The sequence below is a fragment of the Colobus angolensis genome, unplaced genomic scaffold, assembly GCF_000951035.1.
Source record: "Colobus angolensis palliatus isolate OR3802 unplaced genomic scaffold, Cang.pa_1.0 Scaffold32, whole genome shotgun sequence".
Taxonomy (NCBI): domain Eukaryota; kingdom Metazoa; phylum Chordata; class Mammalia; order Primates; family Cercopithecidae; genus Colobus; species Colobus angolensis.
In genome coordinates, this window is record NW_012116488.1 from 636,274 (window position 1) to 646,661 (window position 10,388).

Genomic DNA, 10,388 nt, shown 5'->3' on the forward strand with positions numbered 1-10,388 from the left:
CACCTGCCCAAGGTGCAGATGCCCAGTTTCAAGATGCCCAAAGTGGACGTCAAGGGCCCCAAGCTGGACCTGAAAGGCCCCAAGGCGGAGGTGACAGCCCCCGACGTGGAGGTGTCTCTGCCCAGCGTGGAGGTGGACGTCCAGGCCCCAGGAGCCAAGCTGGATGGCGGACGACTGGAGGGGGAACTGTCCCTGGCTGACAAGGATGTGACTGCGAAAGACAGCAAGTTCAAAATGCCCAAGTTCAAGATGCCGTCCTTTGGGGTGTCGGCCCCAGGCAAGTCCATCGAGGCCTCGTTGGACGTGTCTGTGCCGAAGGTGGAGGCCGATGTGAGCCTCCCCTCCATGCAGGGGGACCTCAAAACCACTGACCTCAGCATTCAGTCCCCTTCTGCTCACCTGGATGTCCAGGCTGTCCAGGTGGACATGACACTCCCTGAAGGCCATGTGCCCGAGGGAGCCGGCCTCAAAGGGCACCTACCTAAGACGGAGATGCCCAGTTTGAAGATACCCAAAGTGGATATCAAAGGCCCCCAGGTGGATATCAAGGGCCCCAAGCTGGACCTGAAAGGCCCCAAGGCAGAGGTGACAGCCCCTGACATGGAGGTGTCTCTGCCCAGCGTGGAGGTGGACGTCCAGGCCCCAGGAGTCAAACTGGATGATGTGCGGCTGGAGGGGGACCTATCCCTGGCTGACAAGGACGTGACCGCCAAAGACAGCAAGTTGAAAATGCCCAAGTTCAAGATGCCATCCTTCGGGGTGTCGGCCCCAGGCAAGTCCATCGAGGCTTCAATGGACGTGTGTACACCAAAGGTGGAGTCCGAACTGAGCCTCCCCTCCATGCAGGGGGACCTCAAGACCACTGACCTCAGCATTCAGCCCCCTTCCGCTGACCTGCAGGTCGAGGTTGTCCAGGAGGACGTGACGCTCCCGGAAGGCCACGTGCCCGAGGGAGCCGGCCTCAAAGGGCACCTGCCCAAGGTGCAGATGCCCAGTTTCAAGATGCCCAAAGTGGACCTCAAAGGCCCCCAGGTGGATATCAAGGGCCCCAAGCTGGACCTGAAAGGCCCCAAGGCGGAGGTGACGGCCCCCGACGTGGAGGTGTCTCGGCCCAGTGTGGAGGTGGACATCCAGGCCCGGGGAGCCAAGGTGGATGATGCACGACTGGAGGGGGAACCCTCCCTGGCCGACAAGGACGTGACTACCAAACACAGCAAGTTCAAAATGCCCAAGTTCAAGATGCCATCCTTTGGGGTGTCGGCCCCAGGCAAGTCCATCGAGGCCTCATTGGACGTGTCTGTGCCGAAGGTGGAGGCTGATGTGAGCCTCTCCCCCATGCAGGGGGACCTCGAGACCACTGACCTCAGCATTCAGCCCCCTTCTGCTCACCTGGATGTCCAGGCTGTCCAGGTGGACTTGACGCTCCCTGAAGGCCACGTGCCCGAGGGAGCCGGCTTCAAAGGGCACCTACCTAAGATGGAAATGCCCAGTTTGAAGATACTGAAAGTGGACCTCAAAGGCCCCCATGTGGATATCAAGGGCCCCAAGCTGGACCTGAAAGGCCCCAAGGCAGAGGTGACGGCCTCCGACATGGAGGTGTCTCTGCCCAGCATGGAGTTGGACGTCCAGGCCCCAGGAGTCAAACTGGATGACGTGCGGCTGGAGGGGGACCTATCCCTGGCTGACAAGGACGTGACCGCTAAAGACAGCAAATTCAAAATGCCCAAGTTCAAGATGCCATCCTTCGGGGTATCGGCCCCAGGCAAGTCCATGGAGGCCTCGGTGGACGTGTCTGTGCCGAAGGTGGAGGCCGACGTGAGCCTCCCCTCCACACAGGGGGACCTCGAGACCACTGACCTCAGCACTGTGTCCCCATCCACTGAGCTGGAGGTCCAGGCTGTCCAGGTGGATGTGAAGCTCCCGGAGGGCCACGTGCCCGAGGGAGCCGGCCTCAAAGGGCACCTGCCCAAGGTGCAGATGCCCAGTTTGAAGATGCCCAAAGTGGATCTGAAAGGCCCCCAGATGGATATCAAGGGGCCTAAGCTGGACCTGAAAGGCACCAAGGTGCAGGTGACAGCCCCCGACGTGGAGGTGTCTCGGCCCAGCGTGGAGGTGGACATCCAGGCCCCGGGAGCCAGGCTGGATGATGCCCAGCTGGAGGGGGAACTGTCCCTGGCCGACAAGGACATGACCGCCAAACACAGCAAGTTCAAAATGCCCAAGTTCAAGATGCCATCCTTCGCGGTGTCGGCTCCAGGGAAGTCCATCGAGGCCTCGGTGGACGTGTCTGTGCTGAAGGTGGAGGCCGACATGAGCCTCCCCTCCATGCAGGGGGACCTCGAGACCACTGACCTCAGCATTCAGCCCCCTTCCGCCGACCTGGAAGTCCAGGCTGTCCAGGTGGACGTGACGCTCCCAGAGGGCCACCTTCCCAAGGGAGCTGGTGTGAAAGGGCACCTGCCCAAGGTGCAGATGCCCTGTTTCAAGATGCCCAAAGTGGACCTCAAGGGCCCCAAGCTGGACCTGAAAGGCCCCAAGGCGGAGGTGATGACCTCTGACATGGATGTGTCTCTGCCCAGCATGGAGGTGGACATCCAGGCCCCGGGAGTCAAGCTGGACGGTACACGACTGGAGGGGGAACTGTCCCTGGCTGACAAGGACCTGACTGCGAAAGACAGCAAGTTCAAAATACCCAAGTTCAAGAAGCCGTCCTTTGGGGTGTCGGCCCCAGGCAAGTCCATCGAGGCATCGGTGGACATGTCTGCGCCGAAGGTGGAGGCCGACGTGAGCCTCCTCTCCATGCAGGGAGAACTCAAGATCATGGACAAAAGCATTCAGCCCCCTTCTGCCGAGCTGGAGGTCCAGGCTGTCCATGTGGACGTAACGCTTCCGGAAGGCCACGTGCCCGAAGGAGCCGGCCTCAAAGGGCACCTGCCCAAGGTGGAGATGCCAAGTTTGAAGATACCAAAAGTGGACCTTAAAGGCCCCCAGGTGGATATCAAGGGCCCCAAGTTGGACCTGAAAGGCTCCAAGGCGGAGGTGAAGGCCCCCGAAGTGGAGGTGTCTCTGCCCAGCGTGGAGGTGGACCACCAGACCCCAGGAGTCAAGCTGGATGGTGTGCGGCTGGAGGCGGACCTGTCCCTGGCCGACAAGGACGTAACTGCCAAAGACAGCAAATACAAAATGCCTAAGTTCAAGATGCCATCGTTCGGGCTGTCTGCCCCAGGCAAGTCCATGGAGGCCTCGGTGGATGTGTCTGCGCCAAAGGTGGAGGCCAACGTGAGCCTCCCCTCCATGCAGGAGGACCTGGAGACCACTGACCTCAGCATTCAGCCTCCATCCGCCGACCTGGAAGTCCAGGCTGTCCAGGTGGACATGACACTCCCGGAGGGCCACCTGCCCGAGGGAGCCAGCATCAAAGGGCACCTGCCCAAGGTGCAGATGCCCAGTTTCAAGATGCCCAAAGTGGACCTCAAGGGCCCCCAGGTGGACGTTAAGGGCCCCAAGCTGGACCTAAAAGGCCCCAAGGCGGAGGTGACGGCCCCCGACGTGGAGGTGTCTCTGCCCAGTGTGGAGGTGGACATCCAGCCCCTGGAAGCCCAGCTGGACCACACGCGGATGGAGGGGGACCTATCCGTAGCCGACAAGGACGTGACCACCAAACACAGCAAGTTCAAAATGCCCAAGTTCAAGATGCCATCCTTCGGAGTGTCGGCCCCAGGCAAGTCCATCGAGGCCTCGGTGGACATGTCTGTGCCGAAGGTGGAGGCCGACGTGAGCCTCCCCTCCATGCAGGGGGACCTCGAGACCCCTGACCTCAGCATTCAGCCCCTTTCCGCTGACCTGGAGGTCCAGGCTGTCCAGGTGGACGTGATGCTCCCGGAAGGCCACGTGCCCGAGGGAGCTGGCCTCAAAGGGCACCTGCCCAAGATGGAGATGCCGAGTTTCAAGATGCCCAAAGTGGACCTCAAAGGACCCCAGGTGGATATCAAGGGCCCCACGCTGGACCTGAAAGGCCCCAAGGCAGAGGTGACGGCCCCCAACATGGAGGTGTCTTTGCCCAGCGTGGAGGGGCATGTCCAGGCCCCAGGAGCCAAGCTGGACGGTGCACGGCTGGAGGGGGACCTGTCCCTGGCTGACAAGGATGTGACCACCAAAGACAGCAAATTCAAAATGCCCAAGTTCAAGATGCCATCGTTCGGGCTGTCCGCCCCAGGCGAGTCCGTGGAGGCCTCGATGGACGTGTCTGCGCCAAAGGTGGAGGCCGACGTGAGCCTCCCCTCCATGCAGGGGGACCTCAAGACCACGGACCTCAGCATTCAGTCCCCTTCCGCTGAGCTGGAGGTCCCGGCTGTCCAGGTGGATGTGAAGCTCCCAGAGGGCCACGTACCCGAGGGAGCCGGCCTCAAAGGGCACCTGCCCAAGGTGCAGATGCCCAGTTCCAAGAAGCCCAAAGTGGACCTCAAGGGCCCCAAGCTGGACCTGAAAAGCCCCAAGGTGGAGGTGACGGCCCCCAACGTGGAGGTGTCTCGGCCCAGCGTGGAGGTGGACATCCAAGCCCCAGGAGCCAAGCTAGACGGTGCACGGCTGGAGGGGGACCTGTCCCTGGCTGACAAGGACGTGACCGCCAAAGACAGCAAGTTCAAAATGCCCAAGTTCAAGATGCGGTTGTTCGGGGTGTCGGCCCCAGCGAAGTCCGTTGAGGCCTCGGTGGACGTGTCCGTGCCAAAGGTGGAGGCCGACGTGAGCCTCCCCTCCGTGCAGGGTGACCTCAAGACCAGTGACCTCAGCTTTCAGCCCCCTTCCACCAACCTGGAGGTCCAGGCTGGCCAGGTGGACGTGAAGCTTCTGGAGGGCCATGTGCCCGAGGGGGCCAGCCTCAAAGGGCACCTGCCCAAGGGGCAGATGCCCAGTTTCAAGGGCCCCCAGGTGGATGTCAAGGGCCACAAACTGGACCTGAAAGGCCTCAAGGCAGAAGTGATGGTCCCCGACGTGGAGGTGTCTCTGCCCAGCATGGAGGTGGACGTCCAGGCCCCAGGAGCCATGTTTCACGGCGTGGGGCTAGAGGGGGACCTGTCCCTGGTCCACGAGGATTTAGCTGCAAAAGACAGCAAGTTTCAAGTGCAAAAACTGAGCACGTCTGGTGCTGAATGGTCGTCAAAGAAAGTTTCCATGTCGTCCTCTGAAATCAAAGGAAATATTACACTCCATGAGAAGACTTCAGCATTTCCCATTGTGGAGTCTGTTGTTCGTGAAGGTGATCTTCATGATCCATCATGCGACAGTAACCTGGGGCTTGCTGTTGGAGAAGCTGGAGTGGATTCGAAGTTTAAGAAACTGCATTTTAAAGTGCCCAAAGTTTCATTTTCTTCTGTCAAAACTCCTAAAGATAGTTTCGTCTCAGGTGCAGAATCTAGCGTAGGTCTTTCCACGATTCCCTTATCATCTTCAGAATCCTCAAGTTGTGAATTACAACAGGTTTCAGGCGGTTCAGAGCCATCCATGCAGATGCCTAAGCTTGGTTTGACTGGGTTTCCATCATCCCGGCTTGATCTCACTGGTCCTCACTTTGAATCTTCTATTCTCTCTCCCTGTGAGGGTGTTACACTGACAAAATACCAGGTGACCGTTCCCAGAGCTGCCTTGGCCCCTGAGCTTGCTCTGGAAATTCCTTCTGGGTCTCAGGCTGAGTTTCCTCTTCCCAAGACAGAGTGCTCTGCTGACCCGCAGCCTCCAGAGGGAGTTCCAGTAGCTGGAACAGAGAGTCACTCTGGTCCACTGAAGTCCATGATTCCTGTTTCTCTTGGTCAGGTGTCTTTTCCTAAATTCTATAAACCAAAGTTTGTGTTTTCAGTTCCCCAAATGTCAGTTGCTGAGGGAGACTTACATGCAGCAGCGGGTGCCCCAGTCATGTCTCCTCTTAGCCCTGGAGAGGGAGTACAGTGCCCCTTGCCAAGCACCCATCTGCCATCCCCAGGCACCTCTGTGTCCCAGGACCCGGAAGAGCTTGTGGCCTCCTTGCAGACATCAGTAGCGGCCCCCGGAGAAGCCTCTTCTGAAGATGCTGACCACGAAGGGAAAGGGAGTCCCTTCAAAATGCCTAAGATTAAGCTTCCATCATTTAGGTGGTCCCCGAAGAAGGAAGCAGGGCCAAAGGTGGACCCAGAATGCAGCGTGGAGGACTCAAAACTCAGCCTGGTTTTAGACAAGGATGAAGTGGCCCCGCAGTCTGCCATGCACATGGATCTGCCTCATGAGAGGGATGGAGAGAAGGGAAGGAGCACAAAGCCTGGCTTCGCCATGCCAAAACTTGCACTTCCCAAAATGAAGGCTTCTAAGAGTGGGGTCAGCCTGCCACAGAGAGACATGGATCCTTCTCTTTCTAGTGTCACAGCAGGGGGTAGCTTTCAAGACACAGAAAAGGCCAGCAGTGACGGTGGTGGGGGAGGACTTGGTGCAACAGCAAGTGCCACAGAAGGTGAGGGTGTGAACCTCCCCTGTCCACAGGTCCGCATTCCCAGTTTGGGCTTTGCCAAACCTGATCTCAGATCCTCCAAGGCCAAGGGGGAGGTGAGCCAGTCTGAAGCTGACCTGCCTCTTCCCAAACATGATCTATCTACCGAAGGTGACAACAGAGGATGTGGGCTCGGGGATGTCCCAGCAAGCCAGCCTTGTGGGGAGGGGATCGCTCCCACACCTGAAGACCCCCTCCAGCCATCCTGTAGAAAACCAGATGCTGAAGTCCCCACAGTGGAAAGCCCAGAGGAGGAAGCCACGCCCAGGGACTCGCAGGAAAGCTGGTTTAAAATGCCCAAGTTCCGCATGCCCAGCCTTAGGCGCTCTTCCAGGGACAGAGGCGGGGCTGGAAAGCTGGAAGTGGCTCAGACACAGGCACCGGCAGCAACAGGGGATGAAGCAGCAGCTAGAGTCAAAGAGTTCCTTGTTTCTGGGTCAAACGTGGAGGCAAGTATGTCCCTACAGCTCCCAGAGGCAGATGCAGAAGTGACAGCTTCTGAGAGCAAATCATCCACAGATGTTCTAAGGTGTGATCTTGACAGCACAGGCTTGAAGCTGCACCTTTCCACTGCTGGGGTGACCGGGGATGAGCTTTCCACTTCTGAGGTCAGGATCCATCCAACCAAAGGACCTCTCCCTTTTCAGATGCCTGGCATGAGGCTTCCAGAAACCCAGGTTCTTCCAGGAGAAATAGAAGAGACTCCTCTTTCCAAGCCAGGACATGACCTTGCCAGCATGGAGGATAAAACAGAGACGTGGCCATCCCAGCCTGAAGGTCCACTTAAACTGAAAGCTTCAAGTACTGACACGCCGTCCCAGATTTCTGTGGTTAACATGGATCAACTGTGGGAAGATTCTGTACTAACTGTCAGATTCCCCAAATTAAAGGTACCGAGGTTCTCCTTCCCTGCCCCCAGCTCAGAGGATGACGTGTTCATCCCCACTGTGAGGGAAGTGCAGTGTCCAGAGGCAAATATTGACATAGCCCTTTGTAAGGAAAGTCCCGGGCTCTGGGGAGCCAGCATCCTGAAGGCAGGGGCTGGGGTCCCCAGGGAGCAGCCTGTGGAGCTTAACCTGCCTTTGGAAGCTTCCCCAGTTTCAAAGGTCAGAGTGCATATTCAGGGTGCTCAGGTTGAAAGTCAAGAAGTCACTATACACAGCATAGTGACACCGGAGTTTGTGGATCTCTCAGCACCCGGGGCTTTTTCCACTCAGATTGTGCGGGAATCAGAGATCCCTGCATCAGAGATTCAAACACCTTCATATGGATTTTCCTTATTAAAGGTGAAAATCCCAGAGCCCCACACACAGGCTAGAGTGTACACAACAGTGACTCAACACTCCAGGACTCAGGAGGGTGCAGAAGAGCCTCCCACACAAGCTGCCCCAGGAGTAGACTCCGTTTCTGGAGATCTCCAGCCTGACACTGGAGAACCATTTGAGATGATCTCTTCCAGCATCAATGTACTGGGACAGCAAACACTCACATTTGAACTTCCTTCTGGCCACCAGCTTGCAGACAGCTGTTCAGATGAGGAGCCAGCAGAAATTCTTGAGTTTCCCCCTGATGATAGCCAAGAGGCAACCACACCACTGGTGGATGAAGGCAGGGCTCCAAAAGAGAAACCAGAAAGTAAAAAATCTGGTCTGCTCTGGTTTTGGCTTCCAAACATTGGGTTTTCCTCTTCTGTTGATGAGACAGGTGTCGACTCCAAAAATGACATCCAGAGATCTGCTCCCATTCAGACACAGCCTGAGGCACGACCAGAGGCAGAACTGCCTAAAAAACAGGAGAAGGCAGGCTGGTTCCGATTTCCCAAATTAGGGTTCTCCTCATCTCCTACCAAGAAAAGCAAAAGCACCGAAGATGAGGCAGAGCTGGAAGAACAAAAACTTCAAGAAGAAACAATCACTTTTTTTGATGCCCGAGAAAGTTTCTCCCCTGAAGAGAAGGAAGAGGGTGAACTGGTCAGGCCTGTGAGCACTGGGCTGGACTCCAGAGTGACGGTGACATCCGCGGCAAGAACAGAGTTAATCCTGCTACAGCAGGACAAAAAAGCTGATGATGTAGGCAAAGGTTCAGTCCTGTGACCGTGAAGGCTGAGAGGTATGGCTCATCAGCACAAGAGAGATGCAAAAAACTAAGTTGGAAAGTAAAGGCTACACACACATATGGAGCACCCCATCCCACAGCACATTACATCCACCTCACTTCACAGAACTGAGAACAGAGCAGAAATGACCAGAACACCTTTGTCACCATCACACAGCCCTCCTAAAATGGAACCAAAGCTTTGGATGCAAAGAAGGCACCCTGACTTCCCACAAGACACCAGAATTCACACGGTACTCAGAGGCGTTGCTGGGAAAGTTTGTTGGTCTTTATTAGATAAATTTCAAGAAACCTGTCCATAATACCCAACAGAACATAAGTGTTTCTTTGAGGAAAGGGTTCTAATGTCTGTGGTGTACGAGTAGTTTTTGGTATGACTTCTTTCCTGCTGCTGCTGCTTCCTGGCAAACATAGTTTTCCTATTTCAGGCAGAGTGCGGTATATTCCAGGAGACACTGTTTCCTTCTCTCTTAGCTTACTTCTTTGTTGAATGCTCACTAATGGCAAGCTTCAAGATGTTTTGTGTGACAATACACACGTGCTAGGCAGAAGGGTGATGGCAGCCAGTGGCTGGCAGCCGCGCCAGCAGAAGCCAGGACATCTGTGAGTAGTCATTCTCATCTATCCACGTCCACTTGCTTGCCAGCATCCACCAGTGCCTTGCCAGTGTGCATGGTCCCACACCGTGGCCCCTGAGTCTCCTAATGTACATGCTGCAGCCAGAATGCAGATGGAGCTGGCTTGGCTGTTCCCTGGATGGGCAATAAAGAAAGTGCTGCATCCCACGGTGAAGGCTGCTGAGGTCTTCTGTCTACGGGTGGAAGTTTACCAGTGCTTTCTTCCCACACACTCTGGTCTCTACTAAGTAGCTCTAGAGAACAGTCAAGGAGGAACATTAGAGTGGTTGCCTATGTATCATCCATTTGTCCAGGTCCTCCTCTGAGCTAGAGGCTGTGAGGAAGACAAGGAAGATAGGGCTGAGTTCACAGTGTGGCAGGGACACTGTGAATCCTGGTCTGTCAACCCTCCCTTCCTCCCTCCAGCTGGAGGCAGTGTGGGATGGGAGATAGAGTGCAGAGTGCGGACAGCACAGAAAGGTGTCCTTGACCATCTTTAGTGGCCCATCCTCAGAAGCTTCCTTTATCACAGAGGCTCTCTTGGGCAGCCCACAGGAAGCAAATCCACGTGGGGTAGTGGAGTGAGGTTCAAGGGGTTCCCTATAGTCTTTCAGTGGTCAGATCTCTTCCCAGCTGCCCTCAGATGCCCCTGCTGGGTTCATGGGTATGCAGTGTTCAAGGGGGTGGTTGGAACTTGCCCCCAGCTCCCTCCTGGCTTGGGTGGGCTCCTGGTGAGTAGCGCTCATGGACCTCTGGGGAGGTGGCTGCTCTCATGGCTGTGGGCATGGGAGCAAGAGCTGGGCTGTAGCCAATCTGGAGGACGACAGTGCCTGAAGGGTGAAGGCCACTCTGAGGCTACCACTCCTTGTGCTGCCCTGAGAGGTTCCAGAGGGGTGACAGCTATGGGGTGCAGGAGCCTGGGCAGGGGAGAGGCTGGGTTCTTTCCCCATGCCACCATGGGCATATGTTCCCTGTGCTGAGTTTGGGAGACCCATGGGTGTCATCCAAGTTAGGGGACATAGAAGCCTCTAGAAAGTGAACTGAGCCGGGCGCTGTGGCTCAAGCCTGTAATCCCAGCACTTTGGGAGGCTGAGACGGGCGGATCACAAGGTCAGGAGATCAAGACCATCCTGGCTAACACG

The 10,388-nt window shown here is 56.6% G+C and overlaps 2 protein-coding genes across 2 annotated transcripts in view; one reads left to right on the top strand and one right to left on the bottom strand.

Moving 5' to 3' along the window:
- AHNAK2 (AHNAK nucleoprotein 2) overlaps nt 1-9,414 on the top strand; it is a 31,250-nt gene extending 21,836 nt beyond the window's left edge. Inside the window, exon 14 of the mRNA XM_011951572.1 lies at nt 36-9,414. Coding sequence (XP_011806962.1) covers nt 36-8,607 — 8,572 coding nt within the window. The 3' untranslated portion in view covers nt 8,608-9,414. The remainder of the gene's footprint in view (nt 1-35) is intronic.
- A 507-nt stretch (nt 9,415-9,921) lies between these two features.
- The window catches only part of PLD4 (phospholipase D family, member 4), a 15,989-nt gene continuing 15,522 nt past the window's right edge, over nt 9,922-10,388 (bottom strand). The window contains exon 16 of the mRNA XM_011951576.1: nt 9,922-10,059. Within this exon, the coding sequence (XP_011806966.1) occupies nt 9,922-10,059 (138 nt within the window). The remainder of the gene's footprint in view (nt 10,060-10,388) is intronic.